Source organism: Bactrocera neohumeralis, chromosome 2 (genome assembly GCF_024586455.1).
Source record: "Bactrocera neohumeralis isolate Rockhampton chromosome 2, APGP_CSIRO_Bneo_wtdbg2-racon-allhic-juicebox.fasta_v2, whole genome shotgun sequence".
Taxonomy (NCBI): Eukaryota; Metazoa; Arthropoda; class Insecta; order Diptera; family Tephritidae; genus Bactrocera; species Bactrocera neohumeralis.
The window spans coordinates 39515732-39537763 of record NC_065919.1 but is presented as its reverse complement, the minus strand read 5'-3'; the positions used below and the strand labels follow the sequence as shown (position 1 = coordinate 39537763).

General features: G+C 38.3%; 2 protein-coding genes across 2 annotated transcripts; one reads left to right on the top strand and one right to left on the bottom strand.

Moving 5' to 3' along the window:
- The first annotated feature begins 12331 nt into the window (after nt 1-12331).
- Nucleotides 12332-13020, top strand: LOC126756552 (sarcocystatin-A-like). The gene is made up of 3 exons (XM_050469699.1): nt 12332-12473; nt 12562-12671; nt 12764-13020. The coding sequence occupies exons 1-3, from the start codon at nt 12405-12407 to the stop codon at nt 12960-12962; spliced, it is 378 nt and encodes a 125-aa protein (XP_050325656.1). The 5' UTR covers nt 12332-12404; the 3' UTR covers nt 12963-13020.
- Nucleotides 13021-16923: 3903 nt separating this feature from the next.
- Nucleotides 16924-17792, bottom strand: LOC126756507 (N66 matrix protein-like). Its single transcript, XM_050469611.1, has one exon. The coding sequence runs from the start codon at nt 17790-17792 to the stop codon at nt 17130-17132; it is 663 nt and encodes a 220-aa protein (XP_050325568.1). The 3' UTR covers nt 16924-17129.
- Nucleotides 17793-22032: the final 4240 nt, after the last annotated feature.

The following is a 22032-nucleotide window of genomic DNA, read 5'->3' as shown; positions in this document are numbered from 1 at the left end:
CAATTCCAAAGTATAAATAAAAAGCTTTTATAGCGGTGGCATTCATTTATTGGCTGGTCGAAAAAGTCTTTTCGTATTTCTAATCAAACTGCAACTTATTCTCCATTAAGGGAGTTCTGCATTGACGGAAACAAATGGTAGTCCGATGGTGTAAGATCAGGGCTATATGTTGGATGCATCAAAACTTTCCTGCCAAACTCTCCCAGTTTTTGCCGAATCATAAAAGATGTGTGTAGCTCGTCGTGATGAAAGGCGAAGCCCTTTCTGTTGATTCTTCGCTTCAGAAATGGTTCGATTTCATTTTGTTTCAGCAAAAAATCGCATATTTTTTTTAATTCGGTCCATTAAATTTTTAACAGACTATTCATGTGGTACCCAAACATCGAGTTTCTTTTTGTAGACAGCTGATGGCCTCGAGCTAGTGCTGCTAATTTTGCTATTTTCTGTATATTTATATGCTTAAAATAAATATGAATCTGAATCTGAATCTTTTTGTAGACTGCCTATTTAAATGGTTCAAAACCGTTTGGTGATGAATGTTAAGTTCCTTAGCGATGTCAAGGCTGCTTATGTAACGGTCCTGGTCAATCTTTTCCATAATTCATCGACTCTAAACGATAGGTTGACCAGAACGGAAGCTAGCGAACCATTGTTGTGCTACACGAACTGATACAGCATCGTCTCCGCAAACTTCACAAATTTCATTATTTTTTAACAGCTGTAACTTCTTTCAACTTTTCCGAATTTAATTTTTGGTTAAATAAAGCTTAAAATCTCACCTTTCCAGCAAAATATGATATGACACAATGTGATTGGTAGCACTGGAAATATACGACTGCAACAATATTTATTGACAAAATACGAAAGGACTTTTTCAGCTACACAATATATTTTTTAAAATGATAAAAAGACTTATTGTGACAAAACTATTATAGTTAGAAATATGTATGCTGTCGGGACATTTTCTGTAGATAGCTATATGATCTGCGAATGTGTAGTACATTAGTTTGCTCTACAACAGTTTTTGGAGGATGGAGTCATGTGTAGAAGTTCACGCAAGTGAGGAAAGTTCTCTGATCGCCATTCACTTGGGAGCGGCCAGAAACGATTCTTTTACATATGGATCAAGCAACTCACGACTTCCGGTCTTTGACCAAGTATCCTCTGGGTAGCCTAAGAACATTTGTTTGAAGGCGAGCTAAAGCGAGAAGGCGAAACATCCCCTCCACAGGGTTGTGCGCTGGGTTTGGGACACGCCACGTAAAAAACAGTACCAATAAAAAAGACAAAACAGCCTCGGATGAGAGACTCCCCTTTTGACGATGACCATGGCAAACGAAATAAGGACTACGATTTAAGGGCATGTACCTGGAATGTCCGGTCCCTTAATTGGGAAGGTGCCGCTGCCCAGCTAGTTGATGTCCCCGTTAGAGTGAAGGCTGACATCACCGCCGTCCAAGAAATGCGATGGACGGGACAAGGACTGAGGCGAGTAGGTCCTTGTGGCATTTACTATAGTAAATTATACAGGGATTCGTGGTGGGAGAGAGACTCGGAGAACGGTCGGTAAATTCAGCCTCGACGACGAAACATCCCCAAATGGATCTAGGCTGATCGACTTCGCCGGGACCGAAATATGTTTTTATGTAGTACTGTATTCTAGCATAAGAAAATTCATCAAGCTACCTGGCTGTCTCCGGATCAAAAAACCACCAACCAGATCGATCATGTTATGATAGACGGAAGACACGACTCCAGTGTTTTAGATGTACGATCGCTCCGAGGTCCTAACATCGACTCGGAACACTACCTGCTTGGAGCCAGGTAAAGACCCGTAAAGAGAATCGACACACACCACCTCTTCATCGATTTCAAAGCTGCTTTCGACAGCACGAAAAGGAGCTGCCTTTATGACGCGGTGTCTGAATTTTGTATCCCCGCAAAACTAACTGACGTTGAGCAACACCAAAAGCTCCGTCTAGATCGGGAACGACCTCTCCGAGTCGTTCGATACCGAGGCTTCAGACAAGGCGACTCCGTATCGTGCGACTTCTTCAACCTGCTGATGGAGAAAATAATTCGAGCTGCAGAACTTAATCGAGCAGGTACAATCTTTTATAAGAGTGTACAGCTGCTGGCGTGTGCCGATGATATTGATATCATCGGTCTCAACACTCGCGCTGTTAGTTCTGCTTTCTCTAGACTGGACAAGGAAACAAAGCAAATGGGTCTGGTGGTGAACGAGGGCAAGACGAAATATCTCCTATCATCAAGCAAACAGTCGTCGCACTTGCGACTTGGCTCGCACATCACTGTTGACAGTCAAAACTTTGAAGTTGTAGATATTTCCGCCTATTTAGGAACCAGTATAAATGCCACCACCAATGTCAGCCTGGAAATCCAACGCAGGATAACTCTTGAAAACAGGTGCTACTTCGGACTGAGTAGGCAATTAAGAAGTAAAGTCCTCTCTCGAAAACCAAACTCTCACTCATTATTCACTTCCTGCTATATGGTGCAGAGGCATGGACGATGAGTCGAGTTACGAGTTCTCCAGGGAAAATTTCTGTGAAAGATTTATGGTCCTTTGCGCGTTGGCCACGGCGAATATCGCATTCGATGGAACGATGAGCTGTGTGAGATATACGACGACATTGGCATAGTACTGCGAGTTAAAAGACAGCAGCTACGTTGTCTACATCATGTCGTCCGAATGGATGCAAACACTCCAGTTCTGAGAGTATTTGACGCAATACCCACCGGGATAAGCAGAGGAAGAGCTCCATTCCGTAGTAAAGACCAGGTGGAGAAGCGAGGGTTTGGAAACTCCAATTGGTGCCACCTTGCGAAAAGAAAAAACCACTGGCGCCTGTTGTTAGCGGTGTCTACGCCAATAAAGAAGAAGAAGAACAGTTTTCGCAGCGCACGCGATTTAAGAATGTTTTTTGGTAATTTTTTCATACCTTTGGTTACATTATTGGAGTTTTAGTGTGGATCCCTAACTTTTTTGAAAATTTAATATAGCCTATGTTCTCCACAGATAGTGTAGCTTCCCAATAGTGAAAGAATTTGTCAAATCGGTCAGGTAGTTTCGGGGCGTATTCAATGCAAAGAAACAAACAATTAAATCTTTCGTCTTTATAATATTAGTATAGATAAAAGTGGTACCCTTCTCAAAATATTTAATGTAGTTTGTGAGCATACATATTTCCTGTGATAGCGAAACATAACGTAAATACTTGATGGACGACTCTTCACAGGTGATATTTGTCAGCGATATTCACTGGTTTCGTTCACAGTTCGTGTGTATACACAAGTAAACATACAAGTATGTTACATTATTTGCGATAAGATGGTATTTATGGTATAGCCGAGATTGGCGTGAGTCTTATCTAAACTTTTATTGAGAAAAATCATAAATGGAATCGTCACTCTTGCAGTTCTCTCCTTACTTTAACAACTCACGAGGTTAATCAATTAGTTTTATAACTATATTCTACGTGCCGTCAGCGAAAATTATGCTAAAATCAACCTCAAATTATATACTTATATCTGACATAAACTCAATCGAAGAGGCTAAATTACATATATAGTATATATTGAAGTGATGGCAAAACGTCAACCAGACGATTGCAATTAATGATATTAGGGATAAACGTCTAGACCAACTGTACTATAAATAATTTCAAAAGCAAAGTTTATCCAATATTATGTAAACAGTCAGTTAATTTTGCTAAGATACCTTGCATATTGCCGGGCCCTCTCCTACTTTTTATTGAACTTCAAACCGCCTTAGTTATGGCAACTTTTAGGCACCTGTATTTTATTTATTTGTATTGCTAGGAAGTGAAGGAAGTAGATTCAAATTATTTTGTTATACTTAATAAGTCTATGAGTAACATATTTAGTTTCAAAGTTTCAATATAAGACAATCTGTGTAAGAGCAAGTGAGGTGAATCCTCAAAAAGTTGATCTAATCCTATGGTTGTGGTCATTATTTTTGTAAATTAAAAAAATCTAAATAAATAATAAAGATGCCTTAAAGTTTTATTACAATGAAAAATGTATATAAAGTAACTGTTGATGTTTAATGGCGTCCTTTATTGAAGAGAAAGATAAGACGGAAGCTGGTTTGACAGCAAGCACATATGTATGTAAGTCCTGCATATGAAGCTTCAAACATATGTTTAGCAATATGATGCCAGATAAGTGCGAACATACCGGCCGTCTTGAACAACAGTTCGAAAACATACAATTTTAATTAAAATATAAGAATATCATATAGAAAATATGCCCCCTTTTGTTGGTAGTAGCGATAGCTTGAACACGGGCCTTAACAGCCCCCCTTCGGATGTCTTCAAATTTACAACCCGAACTTGACCTTCCGTCCCTGGGGAAGTGCCAATAACACGGCCCAGCTTCCATTTAGTTGGGGGCGCGTTGCCTTCATGTATGATAACGATATCATCTTTCTGCAAATTCGGCATTGAACGTATCCATTTCGAACGACGTTGAAGACTGACAAGATACTCGTCTCGCCATCGATTCCAGAAGTGCTGTCTAATTGACAGAATGATTTGCCAACGTTGAAATATAGTTCCCTTGAAGACCTCAACGTCAGGGTCGGGAACTCCCTTTAGCGGTTCCAATCATGAAGTGTCCAGGAGTGAGGACTTCAAAGTCATTTATATTTGTTGGAATAAAGTAAACAGGAAGCGAGTTTACATAGGCTTTAAGTTAGAAGCGAAGTATCTAAGGTCTACGTTTTATACCAGCCTCCCAGATGCCAACCATGTGAGGGGCGTTTGGAAGATTGAAAAGCCAAAATATTTGGGCGTTTGCGAAATATGATGACACTCTTTCATCGCGAATGCAGCGTTCATAGGCTAATCGTAATTCCTTTTCAGCACCCCCGAAGTTAGTGCCGTTGTCAGAGTAAATGTGCTGACAGTACCCTATCCGGTTAATAAAACCTTTGAAAACCGCGATGAAAGCGATTGAAGAAAGGTCTCCAGCTAGTTCGAGATGCATTGCACCAATACTCATGCAAATAAATGAGCATATGTATGGTTTTGTAGATTTTGCACCTCTTCCATGCGTAAACTTCACGGCCAGCCTAATCGGATGCCTATGTAAAATACATCTGGTTGAAGTGACGCGACTTGGAGGCAGATCAGCCATGAGTTGTTGTAATAGTTGACAACTCCGTCGTCTACAACGAATGCATTTTCGATATATACCATGGACGAGGTTACAAATGCTTGGCACTCAAACTCTTCGTTAAAGCGCGGCTTGCATTATCTGAGGTCCACAATGTAATGTTAAAAGATGTACTTCTGATGCGATTAATTTAACATATGTAATCCGAAAGCGGTGCGTTTTTGATGCGCCCTCCTACTCGTAGGATACCATTCGCATCTAGAAAACGTTGTAGTCTTGCTAGATTGCTTCGTTTATGTATTGGCTTATTTTCTCTGCAATTAGAACTTTACCTTTTAAAAACAATAAATTGAGTATACTTTACCAATGCTATTTCAGCGTTTTGAATTTCAGAGCAAGACAAGCTGCCGGATTTTCGTATCCCGACGCTAGCCCTTGCGATATTGATGAAGCGTAATAAATAAGCGGTGATGCGTTTAAGTTTGCTGAATGAAAAAAAATCAAAAAACTCCAATCGTCAGTAGTTTGCGCTAGCAGTGTTACAGCCTTGCTAGATTTTAGCTCGAGATCTGTATTGTGTGATTCTGCAGAAATCGGCCAGTTACTGTTGTTCTCATGTAGCCATTGCGGACCATGCCACCAAAATTGATGTGTGAGAAGCTGCGAAGATAATATGCCCCTTAAAGCGCAATCAGCGGGATTGTGCTCTGACACAACGTGCCTCCAGTGCGTTGCTGGTAGAACATCTTGTACTGCAGCGACGCGATTGGCGACGAATACTGACCAACGGCTAAGATTGCCTTGTAGCCACGCTAAGGTAATCATTGAGTCCGTCCATGCGTATAATTTTGAGAAAGTATGGTTCAGATTTGATTGAACTTGCTTCACTAGTTTTGCTCTCAAATGAGCTGCACAAAGCTCGAGTGGGGGTAACGAAATAGTTTTCAGAGGCGCTACTCTTGTTTTCGCTGCTACTAGTACGACGATGATATTGATATCATCGGCCTCAACACCCGCGCCGTTAGTTCTGCTTTCTCCAGGCTGGACAAGGAAGCACAGAAAATGGGTCTGGCAGTGAACGAGGGCAAGACGAAATATCTCCTGTCATCAAACAAACAGTCGTCGCACTCGCGACTTGGCACTCACGTCACTGTTGACAGTCATAACTTTGAAGTCGTAGATAATTTCGTCTATCTTGGAACCAGCGTAAGCACCACCAACAATGTCAGCCTAGAAATCCAACGCAGGATAACTCTTGCCAACAGGTGCTACTTCGGACTGAGTAGGCAATTGAGAAGCAAAGTCCTCTCTCGACAAACAAAAACATAATTCCCGTCCTGCTGTATGGTGCAGAGTCTTGGACGATGTCAACAACGGATGAGTCGACGTTGCGAGTTTTCGAGAGAGAAGTTCTGCGAAAGATTTATGGTCCTTTGCGCGTTAGCCACGGCGAATACCGCATTCGATGGAACGATGAGCTGTACGAGATATACGACGACATCGACATAGTTCAGCGAATTAAAAGACAGCGGCTACGCTGGCTAGGTCATGTTGTCCGGATGGACGAAAACACTCCAGCTCTGAAAATATTCGACGCAGTACCCGCCGGGGGAAGCAGAGGAAGAGGAAGACCTCCACTCCGTTGGAAGAACCAAGTGGAGAAGGACTTGGCTTCGCTTGGAATATCCAATTGGCGCCACGTAGCGAAAAGAAGAAACGACTGGCGCGCTGTTGTTAACTCGGCTATAATCGCGTAAGCGGTTTCTACGCCAATTAAGAAGAAGAAGTACGACCTTAATCGTACCGTTCGGAAATTGTGTGCGACAGTAAAGTGCGGCTGCGTATGCGACTTCTGATGCGTCAATAAAAATGTGATACTGAGAGTCAGAAGTTTTGCTAGTTCCTAACCAGGGGCTTAGTTTTAGCGGTGATAGTTGCGGTAATTCACGACGATGTGCCAACCAGTCCCTCGCAATTTCTGAAGGAACTGGTTCATCCCAATCCACAGTCCATTTTGTAAGTTTAGGAGGCAGGTCGTTAAAACTCACTGCTATGGAAAGCCAATCGTTGTTTGTGTGCCATATGGTACCAAGAGTGCGGATTTGGTCTCCTTCGGCTAAGAGATGCGAAATTTGTTTAGATGCGTGTGGTATCTTATTTCTAAGTATTTGAGAATTAGTTCCCCATTTGCGTAGTTCGAACCCACTTTCAGAGAGCGCGTAGGAGACGTTTTTTTGAAGTAAAGCGAGTTCATCAAATGCATCAGTATACTTCAATGACTTCCTTGCTTGCGTTTGACGCGTTAAGTGCGACTCGATGTAGTGACTTAACAGCAAGATGTGATGCTGAGGCGACTCCATACGTGACCCTTAAAGGACGATAATCACGAACTGGATCTGCTGGATTCGAGCGCCAAGCTATGTGTTGATAATCTGTGTTCTCATTAGCGACATAAACTTGGCGTTACATCTTTTCGATCTCGGCTATGATTCCGAAACGGTGAGTGCGAAGGCGAACCAAAATAGAAAATAGATCTTGTTGTGGCTGTGGGCATCGGTTAAAGAATTCTCAGAGGTTGACTTCACAGATGCGTTGAAAACGAATCGAAGTTTCGTTGTTTGGCTTGTGGTCTTTACCACCGTATGATGTGGCATTTAGTAGAGTTTATCTGTTGTCGTCTCAGCTGGTTCCATGTGTCCCATAGAGGTGATCCATAATCATAGTATACTCTTTGCGAAGTTGTTCGTTAGCTGCAAGTCTTCTTTCCATGCGGAGTAATGCTCGAATAGCTGCTTCTCGTGATTCACCTAACAGTACGTTTTCCTTCAAAGGTAAACGCACGATGTAGCGACCATCCGATACACGTTCGGTCGTATCGTCGTATAGTTTCTTACACATAGATTCTTCAGGTGAAAAGAATTTGAGGACAGGTAGTTCTTCGAGTTCCCAAAACTTGTGGATGAGTTGAGTTAAATGAAGGTCGGAATGTTCACCGGTGGGCTTTGTAAATTGGCAGTGTTGCCAAACAGTACCCATCCGAATACAGTATTTTGTGCCATTGGTGTACCCCGTTCACCCTTACGGAGTCCGTGTAGTAGAAATTTGTCCATTTCATCCATTCCAATTAAAATGTCTATTGGTCCGCGCTGGGAATAACAGCGGCCGAGTAGTGGTAAATCCTTAAGATGCGGCCAAGATGTCGTCGGTAAAGCGGAGGTTGGAAGATCGTAAGTAATTTTCGGTAAGATGAGGGTACTTACTTGAAATTTAGTATCAAGCGTTCGCGTTGATATGGAAAATGTAACTTCTCCCTTTGCACCGTCTCCTTGTAGTGCCCCAATCCCAGTAACGTGAATGTCAGCGACAGTGGGAAGGCGAAGGCGTTGGACAGACACCTCGGTGACGAATGAGGCATGCGAACCGTTGTCAAGAAGCGCGCGAGAGGGTTGTCAACGACCGGTATAATCTTATACCATAATTTCAGCGGTTGCTAGTAAAATGACGCGGTCTGCGTTGGCGTAGTGTGCGGTTACATTTAAACGTTGTTCATTTGAAAGAGCATTGAGCTTTGTCGGTTGATTGGTAAAGTTTTCGTGAAGTAAGGTATGACGACGTCGTTGGCATATGCGACACGACGATGTGCTATGACATTTAGCGAGGATATGCCCTTTGCTGAGACAATTTATACATGCACCTAACTTCTTAATAGCAGTTAATTTACCCTTGGAGTCGAGTTGGCTGAACTGTGAGCAAACGTAGATTTTATGCTCACAATTGCAATAAGAACAATGCGGCACTTTAGTAGAGGTTGATGTAGTTATATTTACTTCTGGCTCTGTAAATGCCGTATGGAAAACATTTTTGTTGTTGTTGTTGCCTTTGCGGTAGTGTTGAGTAATGGTACCATCTCCAGTGAGCGTGCGCGGTTTTCAAGAAATTCTCGAAAAACGGAGAAAGATGGTAGATCGTCCATGACGAGCGATAACTCCCATTGCTTGCCGGTTTCGTGTGCTAGCTTTGAAACGGTTAGGTGAACGAGCCAGTCATCCCAGAATTCGACTGGTCGTTCGAGTGCACGTAGAGCACCAACGTGTTGAAGTAACAAATTTAGCACTTGCTTTACTCTCTTAGCAGTATCCTTGGCTGCACTCCCAATTGCCATAAGTGCTTTGATGTGGCTGTCCACCATGACACGCATGACCTTGTACCTCGCGGTCAGTAAGTCCCAAGCTTCAGCGTAATTACTATCACATACTGCTAAGCTACTCACCAAATCGAATGCTTCCCCATTAAAACAGTTTCGTAAATAATGTAATTTTTGTCCATCCGACAAATTGACATTCGTATGAATGAGTGAGCAAAACGCATCAGGAAAAGGAAGCCATTGAGTGGGATCACGACTAAATGACGGCAACTGTAGCTTTGGAAGCTGTACAGGAGAAGTTGAATCATGAACGGTAGTTTGCAATGTCTGGTGTCTTTGAGTTGCGCACAGGCGTTTCAAGTTAGCTTTGGCGGTGCTGTACCACTCCTCACCTTGTTTGCGTACCTGCTACTCCATGGAAACGTTCTCGTCACCACATGTGAGTTCCACATCTTGTTATGCTACGCAAAACCGAATCCACTGCTCCACCAACAATTGGAGGTAAGTAGTTATTACCTCAGTGTCTACCGACAGAGCATCCACTTTGCAAGATTGCAAATAGCGTTTGATAGCATTTAGCGCGGAGTCGCGAATTTTAGCCGAAGGCATGATTAATATTAAAAATGCGGAAAAATATTGAAAATAATAGCGAATTTGCGGAATATCATTAATATGCGATGATATCCGGCTCGAAGGACTAAGATATGTTGATGTTTAATAGCTTTCGCGGAAGATGAATTATATTAACGCGGATTGAAATAGAAAGCGTGTTATGCGGTCGTGTTCCTTTATTGAAGAGAGAGATAAAACGGAAGCTGGTTTGACAGCAAGCACATAAGTGCTGCCCATAAAGCTTCAAACATATGTTTAGCAATATGATGCCAGATAGGCACGAAACAAAAGGTCTAAATTCGCAAATTCTAATATTTACTCAGCAAATTCAGAGTACCAAACTTTGAGTCTATGGAATAAAAAATGCAAAGATTTTAAATAAATGAGTGACAATTTATGTAATTAAATAGGGTAACTGGAGTAAGTAAAGAAAGCATAAAAAACAATAGAGTTTCACTGTGAGCATCCAAAAAAGTATTAAAGATATATCATTATTGACGTAGTATGTAGTTTAAGAAATTTCTTACTTTTGAGGGATAGATAATTCTTGACAAATATGAAGATAATAAATTTTAAAACAGATCAGAATTCTTAAAAAATATCAAATGGGATTTATGAAAAAATACTGACTTACTCAGAGTGTGAAACTCGAAGCAAATTTTGGCACAAATTCTTAAAATAGATAATTTGTATTGTACTTAGAATAAACATTGAATTTTGAACTAAATTGGATGAAAGGGGTTATGAAACTTTCAAAACTAAGAATAGCAGCAAGATTAGTTTTAAATATCTAGTAAATCTGTCTGCAACAATTCGTATAGCTTCCCATTAAATTTTAGGATTTTTATTAACAAAGAATGACGGACGTTAAAGTGGATTAAACAATCTATAAGTCTTGTATTTTCTAAATACACAACTATTTTAACTTTATTTCCCAGATATTGTACTTAGTATGGCGGGGTGGATCAGAGTCGACAGATAAGCGGACAAAACAAATATTTTCCTGCCAAAATAGTTTATTCCATATCGTTAATACAATTTTTTATCAGTAATTAATTTACTTATGAAAAATGTTGCAGAATAGCTAATTTCTAATCAATTAGAAGCCCTAATGCTTATATTTTGCTCAACACTGAAATGAGATGGCGTAAAGTATATGTACATATATGTAGTATATATTTGTTTGGAAACAATGATCGAACTGAGAGAACAGTGATTGAGTGTGCGTAATGCAGAAAGCCATTTCGCTTTCCATATGAAACAATGAGCAGATGAGTCTTTGTATGTATGCATGCTTGTAAACATGTGCATTAGGGTGTTTTTTTAACTATTAATTTTTTTCAATCCCGTTATGAAATTTCTTTGGAAATACACTACAAAAAATTCACTGAAAATTCGAGCCCTAAATATTAACATTAAGTACTGGACCAAGACATGTAAATATTTTCCATTGAAAATACACTACAATTGTGATTTTTTATCTTTAAATTTCTATAGCTCAGAGGCATTTTATGGCATCGCTTTGACTTTAGACACATATTCCTCAGAATTCAACATACTAAAAAATGCCCATTGCGACAAAGTCGAAACTCACACCGGCGAAGTAGTACGGCGGTCTAAACCTGATTTTTCCACGAATTTCACAATTTTTTGTAGAAAAAATGTACAGGACAAACTTGTAGGAAATTTTATTTGTTACAAAAAAGATCCGAGGACAAAATCATTAATACTTCTCGAGATATTCGGCTTTTTAAGTAAGGCTGTATAGAATTTTTATAGATGGTATGTGTTAAAAAATCTATGAAAATCCATACAGCCTTACTTAAAAAGCCGAATATCTCGAGAAGTATTATTGATAGCGATTTTGACCTCGGATCGTTTTTGTAGCAAATATAATTTGGTATGTACATTTTGGTATGTACATTTTTTCTATAGCTCTTGTCATTTACGAGATATACTATACAAAAAAATGCGAATTTCGTCTAAAAATCAGGTTTAGAGCCCCGTAATCCTCGCCGGTGTGAGTTTCAACTTTGTCGCAATGGGCACTTTTGTAGAGTGTTCAATCCTGAGGAATATGTATCTAAATCAAAGCGATGCCGTAAAATGCCTCTGAGTTATAGAAATTTAAAGATAAAAAATCACGATTGTCTTGTATTGTCAATGGAAAATTTTAACATGTCTAGGTCCAGTCCTTAACATTGATATTAAGGGCTCAAATTATCAAGGAATTCTTTTTAGGGTATTTCCAAGGAAATTTCATGACGGAATTGAAAAAATGAATGGTTCAAAAAAAAAAAAAAAACACCCTAATGTGCATATGTGCACTAAAGTATACTATAGTTATGTGTTAGCTCACGACTATTGGCACTGCGAGTAGTGAGCCACGTGCCTATAAAAGTCAGTTCTCCTCCCAGTTGTCAGCAGTTTAATTCATCTCTTCGTTCACAAGCAACAAACTCGTAGTTCTCAAAGCTCCAAATTGAAAATGATTAGCGCTAAGTTATTTGTGTTGCTCGGGTGTGTCATCGCAGTGGTTGTCGCTGTGCCTGAAGGAGTAAGTTCGGTTTGAAAATGGTTACACATACGCATATAATAATGATATTTGCACAGTTAATTATTTTGATACTAATTCTAATTTTAAGCACTTAGTTGGAGGCGCCACCCCACTCAGCGGTGAGGACTTAAAGCAGGCTCAAGAAGAACTTCAAAATTCCTTAACCAAATTGGCGACGGGCGACGGACCCGCTTATAAGTAAGTCTATCGAAAATACCCCACTCCACGGCTACGTGAATATATTCAGACCTAATTAACTGAAACCATTTTCTTTGTTTTCCTTTAATTAGAATCTCGAAAGTGAACTCAGCAAGCTCACAAGTTGTCTCTGGTACGCTCTACAAATTCAATGTGGACCTTATTGCGGGAAATGATGAAGTGAAGAATTGCAATGTGGAAATCTGGTCTCAACGTTGGTTGCCAGAGGGCATTCAAGTCACTTTCGACTGCGAGGGTGAAGAGAAAATTGTGCGTAAGCACAGTGCTTAATAAGTTTTCAGATTGTACGGCTTAAAAAAGCCATATGATAAATGTTTTCGACTGAAAACCCGTTGTTTGCTTTATTTATAACTGTAGACCTGACAAGATCTGCTTGTAGTTGGATTATTGGGGGGTAGTCATATTCTCGTTAGACAGGAAGTACGGTTATTATTGATACTAAGCAGGCTGATTTTGGATCCTTTCTATGAAATATGGCCAATTACAATTGAATTCACATATTTTTTTGTTAAATCTAATCTTTAAAAGACGTCTATGTTTCGAAGCTGTCGGAAAATGTTTGGAAATATTTAATAAGGATTTTTTCGGTAAATCTGGCGCCGGGTTAGTTCACAATCTATCCGTTCACTGGGTCTCAAATCAATGTAAATTACTATAATGGAAATGAAGTTTCATGGCAGCTATATGCTATATTTGTCCGATATGGAAGGTTCTGACAAATGAGCAGCTCCTTCAGGAGAAAAAGATGTGTGAAAATGGCCTTGGTCAAATCGATACAGATCGATACGCTGATCATTTATATCTCTATATTTGATAGGCAAAAATCTTCTGACTTTTACAAACTTCGTGGCAAACTCAATAAACCCTGTTCAGGGAAAATACTACATTTTGTATATTGTCAACCCTTATCTTACCTTTAGGTTATCATTAGTTTTTCAAATAGAAGACCGCTGCAATGATCTGAAGGATAGAGTCGAATGTTAATATTAACATTCTTGCATTTGCCTGGATATTGGCTTAGTTCTAAATATAAAGTATTATATTAATTTTTTGTATTCTTTTGTTGGTTAGTAGAATATACTCCATTTTTTCAACAAAAATGTTAAATGCACCTTTCGAAATATAGAACCCCTCATCTGAATCTAAAAAGCAATGCAACAGCTCGCTTGGCTTAGTCACTGATATCCTACAAGGTGCGTTCCAAAGTAAACAGGACTTAAAAAAAAACAGAATAAATGGTTTTTTCGGCAAAATCAATTTATTTTATTCAAAATAGTCTCCTTCTCCTGCTATATCAGGTGAAAACGGGGAATGGTTTATGGTTAAAATGTGATTTTTGGTCAAATAATCGTCCTTCGAATGTTGTATTCTGAGCAATTTTTGGTCGTCAGTCAATTTGTGCGGAACAAATCGTTGTTTTGGAGATGCTCAATTCCATTTCCATGAATTTCAGTAATGATTTCGGTTGATTTTTGATGAATTCACGTACAGTTTCGATGGAATTTTCGGTGATCACGGTCCTCACGACCACTTTGAAAACGTTGAAACCACTCGTGCACTCTGCTACGGGTTTAAGCAATCATCGCCATAAACTTGTTTCATCAATTGAAACGTTTCGGTAAAAGTTTTACCAACAACCAAAAACAAAATTTAATGTTGATTCTTTGTTCAAAGCAATCGGTGTGAAACCGATTACACAAACATACTGACACTTAAAACGCAATAAGTTCACTTCCAATTGATGATTTGTCATGAAATTCTCACTGGACAATCGATAAAGATAGCAGATTCTAACGCATCACACGACATTTGGATGGCGCCATCAGGGGGCGCTGTGTTCAAAAAGTCCGGTTTACTTTGGAAAGCACCTTACATAATGTCGCTCCTCGCTTAAGTATTATCGTTTTAGTTCTTTACTGTTTCGGGCTTATGCTCTGACATCAACTCTATGCATTCACCAAGTTCCCCGAATCAGACCCCAATAGCATTTTCCTTTTCTGAGACTTCAAGTGAAAGCATCTATGAAAGGTATCTGTAATCGGTGTCTCGCCCTTGATCGATCATATTGGATAATAAAGTTTTTTTTTCTTTAAAACGACATGAGTTTTTCAATCTGCCTTTTTTGCGTTGTAATATTAATAAACAAGTTTTGTGTTTATGTCAGCATTAAGCACATACATATATACACCAGTTAATGGTTGCAATGCCGTCATCGTGAGTATATTATTACTTTTAGTAGAAAATTAGTATTCTTGTGTTAAATAACTTCAGTGTCTAAACAAGGTTTTAAGGTTTTTATCAAAGAGGTTCACCTATGAGAGAATAATGAGTGTGATAGTCTTCCTTACGAAAACTTCCAAGAAAATTCTGTTTTCACAATAGTTTTATCAACCTCACCTGAATAAGGTATTTTCTATAAATTTGCGTTGCGAATTTATACTGACTGCCTACTGGGGACAATTGAGTCAGCAATTACCATTTTACTCCTGACTGCAAAAAATTGACTGACTTTTAATTTAAATTTCGCACGAAAACACATTCGTCGAAATATTGTTTTTCTAGGCTGGTATGATCTGTCTGATCTGTACCAAATATCACATCAAACTAATCATTAGTGTTTAGTATACACTTGACTTTCTGAAGTACATAAAGTGCAGTCGGCGATTTTTACAATGAGTGAAATTATTCAACAAAGAATTTAATTTTGTGTGCGGAATCAAATTTCTGGTGAAGGATTAAAATGTTGGAAAAGGTCTTCACTGATGATCATACTCTGATCCGTCAGTGAAGATGTTGATTTCGCCGTAGAAACTGTCGATCACGGAACCATTGGTCCAATCTTCTATACTGGGGAATGAAAACGATGTGTTAAATTCCTCGAGAATCTCCTTCACTCGGTCGAAGTGCCAGCTCAACACGAGTTCATTAACAAGGTCTAGTATGATACCGCGCACGTAGTGTTGCCTGATAACCAGGACAATAGGTTCTGATTAATGTAAGAAGCGAAAACCGATATCAGTGCAGCCGTGATAGCACTATTGAAAGCACCTTACACGTCAATGAATGTCGCTAGGGGAATTCTCGTCCCTCATTTTGTGTCAACTTAATGTTCTGTACATTAATTTAGTGTTTAGTGGCACTACGCACTCGTCCTCCACTTTTTGAAGAGGAACCCATGTGCCAAATTTCATTAAGATATCTCAATTTGTACTCCAGTTATCGCTTGCACGGACAGACAGACAGTCTCTCAGAATTCAAGTCGTCTCGACGTCCTAATCATTTATATATATATATAACTCAATTTAACTATATCTCGATCAGTTTTTGTTGATGCAAACAACCGCTAGGTGAACAAAAATACTATTATACACTTTAGCAACATGCATAAAAATTATTTCGATATACAGGTACATTTAGATGTTAGTTTGAAATGGCCCCAACTCATTGGTCACCTGGAGATATGAATTTTTTTCGGAATACATTGATAACCACCCTGATAAACATTTTAATTTGCTGTTGACTTAGTTAAAGTTATTTGTTTTCCGAGAGTAAATTTAAACATGACCTAGAGCATTTCCAATTAATTCCAAATGCATGCTCCCGTTTAAAAATCTGAAAGGATATTTTAGTACTATTGCTGTGTCATAATAATTGACGTTATATAAATTTATATATTTTTAGCAAAATGTTCCTATAAGAACACAAGTGATAGGAATATAATTAGATAACAGGCACTCATTACTTTAACTTCCAATTAACTTCCCTTCCAATTGATGAAATGTCATGAAATTCTCACTGGACAAACGATAAAGATAGCACAGGCCAGGGAGTGCTAGATTCAAAAAGTTCTGTTTACTTTGGAAAGCACTTTGTATTGCCTTGCACAATAATCCTCGCCTAATTTCGCGAAGACATCTTGTCAAAACAAAAACGTTTCAATACAAGGACCTGATTTTTAATAGACAATTTGTATAGTAGCTATAGTTCGATCTGGACGAGATATGCGGAGATTGTGGGATTGGCTTGGGCAAATTATGTATGTATATTTAGTTTGTAGGGTCTCCGACATTTCCTATAGGGTTCATGGCAATTTAATATACCATGTACACGGTATACGAATCTACCTATGGGTGATATTAATGAAACATATTTTAAGGCATGAATAATTGAATATAAATAATGTAAAGTTTTCTGTGAATAATTAAGAACGAATGACAGATCGGTTAAATATCTACAAAAATGTCTATCATCCGAATATATTTAATTTTGTTGCGCAAAATGGGTAACAAATATTTCGATGTGCATAAAAAGTTTTTGATATTGATAAAAATAAAATTTGTGATTTTTTACTGTATGTACGTATTTTAGTATAAGTATTATTTAGTATAAGTATTTCCTCTTCTGGAAGCTCGGTACACATATAAGACACTTTGGCATTTATCCAGTAATAACTGCAGGTTTATACATACGTAAGCCAGATTTTGCTCCACTACGATTATTTATACGTTTTCGGCCTTTGGCCTTTTTGTTTCCGCGTATCTGTTGTTTCACCACTTTTTTCCGCATTGTATATTTGAAATTACGTATTGTAAGCCTTTTACGAACCGGACCTGATGGCTTGCTTCCGCTATTTCCAATGCTAGTTCCACCACTATTGCCGTTATTGCTACCTCCGTTATTGTTGCTGCCACTATTGTTGTCAGTTCCACTAGTATTATCGCTGGCACCATTGTTGTCAGTATCACCAGTGTTATCGTCGCTATCATTGCTGCCAGTATCTTCATCATTATCATCGTTGTCATTGTTGCCAGTATCATTGCTGCCAGTATCTTCATCATTATCGTCGCTATCATTGCTGCCAGTATCTTCATCATTATCGTCGTTATCATTGTTGCCAGTATCATTGCTGCCAATATCTTCATCATTATCATCGTTGTCATTGTTGCCAGTATCATTGCTGCCAGTATCTTCATCATTACCGTCGTTGTCATTGCTGCCAGTATCACTGTCATCGACGGTAGCATCGTCTTCACAATTGGCTTCAGATAGAAAGCATACGCTGAGCATCGCTAACACTAACATAAAACTCAATTTCTTCATTTCAGAGCGGTTTCCTTGAATTATAACTGGTACTAATTTGAGTCGAGAAGCGATCACTTCGATATTTATACTTCTTGCGCCACCACAGAGTTGGGGAATTATTTTAATACAATTTGCAAGTTCTTCGTCTTTCAAGATCAAACCATCTTTCACTGCATAAATTGTTTTCTTACAAATACGCATGCAGCTGATTTATTAGACAAGCTGAATAAACTAAAATTGGAAAAGTCAGGCGCAGGGGTCATTTTTGCTAATATACATACGTAGAGTTTTTGGTTAAAATTATTGGTGGCGATATACTTTCAAATCGAAACTAGTCCGATGTTTTTTAATATTTTTGAAGTCTTTCTCTTAAGAATTTCCATATGTACTGGTGTTTTTCAATCGACAAGATGGTCTTCATTTGATTGCCTTTTTGGCGTTAACAAATAATTAGAGGATATTAAAACCAAGTGGCGATGGCGTTTAGAACTTAAGCAGCATCAGGTTCAAAAGTACAAAAGCGAACCTAAAATTCGAGAGAGAGAATGTTAGAATTTCGGCCTAGTTTTACATATGAATATACTCGTATTATTATGTTTAATGTCATATAGTCAAATATTTTGGTATTTTGGTAAAGTAAACAGATTTTTCAATAAAAAGTCGTGTTAATATTTGTTATTTGGACAAGTGGCTGGAATTCTTTAATTAAAAAGAAACACAAATATTTAAGAGCTACATACATATATCGTCATTGTCTCTTCAAACTGCAGTCATCCATATCTCTTTAAAGTTTTTTTAATGCGATTCTCATTATGTTTGATAAGCTTTCAAATCCATACACGGCTGTACAAGGAAAAAATTAGTTTAATATAAAACTGCTCTAATCATAACTGCTTCGTTGAGCCTTCTCTACGAGGAACATGGTCCATACTCAATCGTTGAAGAAGAGAAGTAGTAATGAGGGGCTTCTTTACGAATGCATTTAAGTACAGGGGGAAAGTTGGTGAAGGCTCTGCTGAACAGTCTCCATCGGCTATAGTTCCAGGCCTTCAGTCCACCGCAGCATTCTAGAAGCAGTAATGTCTTGAATTACGTTTCCTAAGAAAGGCACATCTTGCTCCGATAATCACACAGAATAAATATTTTATGGACCCCAATCGTTGAGGCTGTAATGAAAAAGGCAAGAAATATCTTGAAATATTTTTCTCGAAAGTCCAAATTTTGTTATACTGAGGGTGCAATGGTATTGAATATAATTTTTTACCAGGGTAAATTGGAGGAAATCGAAACCCGTAGCCTTACAAATAGCCAAGTGAGAACAACATATTCTCTGACACAGGGTTTAAATCTGAAGGTATAACAAAATAAACTAAAATTTTACATCGATCCGCATGTTCCAACACATATTCTTAAGACGTATCACAAGTTCTCTGTTATTCATCAACCGGTTGATTGAACATACAAAAAAAAAGTGCCCGCAAATTGTAAACAAAACACAAAATATTTAATTATTCATCAATATTTATTTTGTCGCCTTCAAAATAATCTCCACCAGATGTAATACACTTATGTCAACGATTTTTCCAGTCCGCGAAACACTTTTCATAAGCACTTTTCGGGATGGTCTTCTGCTTTTTAAGCGAATTTTATTTTATCTCTTCGATCGACGCAAAACGGGTTCCACGGAATAACAATTTCAGTTCGGAAAGAAATAACCACACGGAGTCAAATCTGGTGGATACGCTGGTAGACCGATTGTGTTTTTGGACCAAAGAGACTAATTTACATTACCCTTTTCGAAAAAAACAGCTTTATCGGGGCAAGTCGATCCAGAACCCGTTTCATACCAAAAATATCCACCAAAATCATTCGTAGGAACTCGCGAGAGATGTCAAGCTTTCTTGCCATTTCTTTAACACTTGCCTGACGATTTTCAAGCTCCATATCCTTCACTTTTTTAATACTTTCATCAGTTGAAGAAGTCGATCTCTCGACCGTCTTTGAAGGCTTTGTATTTTGATAAAAGTGAATAAACGCTAACCTTTTCCAAAATTCGCAACGATTCCGCACACGAAATTTGGTTAGAAATACAAAATATTTGTTCGATATTCTTATTTAATTTACGCGGAAAAAACACCATTAATCAAAAATCTATAAATTTTCATAATTAAGTCGTAAATTTAGATAAGAAACTATAATTTGGTAGAAGGAATTACGTTAACAAGGCCACCTGTGCTTTGAAAAATTTTAAAGCGTGAGCATGGACCCACCATATCTCCCGAACCATTAAAGCTATCTCTCCCAAATTTAGACAGAACGTATCTTTACAACACCGTCGTAGTCAGTTCTGATGATCTAATCTGATGATAACCACGCCAACGCCCCACATACGGGTTTAGTATAAACTGCTAAAAACTGCGTCAGAGGCATTAAATTTTACATCCTAAAAGGTAAAAGGGAGTTTTATGGGAGTCGATGTCATAACTGGATGGGCGTGACATCGCCCATTTTTAGGTAAAATCGCATATTTCTCTACCTACTCAACAAACTTCAATTACATCTGGCCCATCATCATGACGTCTCCCTGTCACGATACGGATCACTACCACACCTACTTCCCATATAATAAAAATTTTATTTCATTTGATTCTTTCTCTTTCCAGTATACAAATCAACTCACATCAATCTTAATTAAATACCAAATTTGCATGTAATCCATTCACGGTTTTATCGAATAATGAATGCAATTGAATTCTTTCGCCACATTTTTAATATTGTATCAAGTTTTGCCAACACCTGAAGGTATTTCCCTGGCTTTATAAGTCGAGGCTTGCCATATGTATTATCCAAATATTGTTGGACTTGAATTTTCTTAAATAAAGAATACCGGTATCAGAGTTTATAATAAAATATGTATATACGTGGACAAAGGCGAACTTGGTAGTAGGGTGACGTTAAATCGGGTTCAACCGAAAATCGAAAATTTGTGTGCAATTTTGGTTAGTCTGCTACTAATTAGTCATTTGTTTCGTTAAGATAACATCAGTAAAATCTGAAATATAAAGAAAAAAGTCAATGATTGGAATGAAAATCGTTATATCGGGCTTATGGCACCCGAAAATTCAAAGGATCGATTTCACATATCTCAGACGCCAAATAACAACAAGTCAATCAAAACCTTTTCATAAAATTTTATTGACAGTCTTCTTAATGCCTAGTATAAGTATATGGAATAGAGTCATAGGGAAAGAAATGGTGTAGGCCGACTTTCATTGAAGAATGCATGAAATGATCAGATTAGAATGCTTGCTTATTCTATATCCGTTTATATCCGTAGCTAAGCTGTAAAAATTTACCAGAGAGTAAACGGTGTCAAGGCAATTGATGTGTCGCCTTTAATTATAATGAATTAGCTGAGCAGACAATACTTAATACACAATGTTCTTACAAAACTTGGTTAACTAGGTTCAGTAGAATTGTGCATTAATAAACAGGTAAATTTGTGGAATACTGAGTAAGCAATTGAGAAGTTAAGCCTTCTCTCAACGAACAAAGACAGAATGATATATCCCTCATTATATCCGTCCTGCTATATGGTGTAAAGGCATGGACGATGACAAGATGTGATCAATCGACGAAGAGTTATGACAACGGCGAATACCGCAGTCGATGGAACGATGAGCTGACGACATTGACATAATGCAGCGAATTAAGACAGACGTACTAATGGATGAAAACACTCCAACCCTGAAAGTATTCGACGGGGGTTCTCCGTTGGAAAGCCCAGGTGGAAAAGAACATGATTACACTTGGAATCTCTAATTGGAACATTTAGAAGAAGATGTGTGACATTAAATATTCTTGTAATCCTGATAGATTATACTTAATTCTATTAAGATATCTACCAAATCAACAAAAAGTGAGACGTAAAAATACAGGTATATTAGAACCATTTTTTCTACAAAATCCTTAATTTAAAAAATATGTAAAATGTTGACAAACAAAACAAAAGATTTTTGTTTGTTGCGTTTTTACTCAGCTAAGTATCGTACTCTAAATAGTTTAGGACCGTTTCGTGGGAGGTAAGCGTGGTTACGCGATGTTTCTCAATTAAACGTCGAGGAGGAAACAATCAGACACAATCTTCCTGCGAAATTTACAGAAATTACGAAGTTCATTAAACTTGGCAGAGGACAAGGCACGACCACTTTTCAGAATTTGTAAATCACACATGCGCCTTACTCAGTAACCATGTGTG

What these genes read in the sequence shown, in the direction of transcription:
- LOC126756552 (XM_050469699.1), top strand. Translation starts at nt 12,405, where the DNA reads ATGATTAGCGCTAAGTTATTTGTGTTGCTCGGGTGTGTCATCGCAGTG. An exon ending in TTGTCGCTGTGCCTGAAGGA is followed by an intron (nt 12,474 to 12,561) that starts GTAAGTTCGGTT and finishes TCTAATTTTAAG; the next exon opens with CACTTAGTTGGAGGCGCCAC. An exon ending in GGCGACGGACCCGCTTATAA is followed by an intron (nt 12,672 to 12,763) that starts GTAAGTCTATCG and finishes TCCTTTAATTAG; the next exon opens with AATCTCGAAAGTGAACTCAG.
- LOC126756507 (XM_050469611.1), bottom strand. Translation starts at nt 17,792, where the DNA reads ATGAAGAAATTGAGTTTTATGTTAGTGTTAGCGATGCTCAGCGTATGC.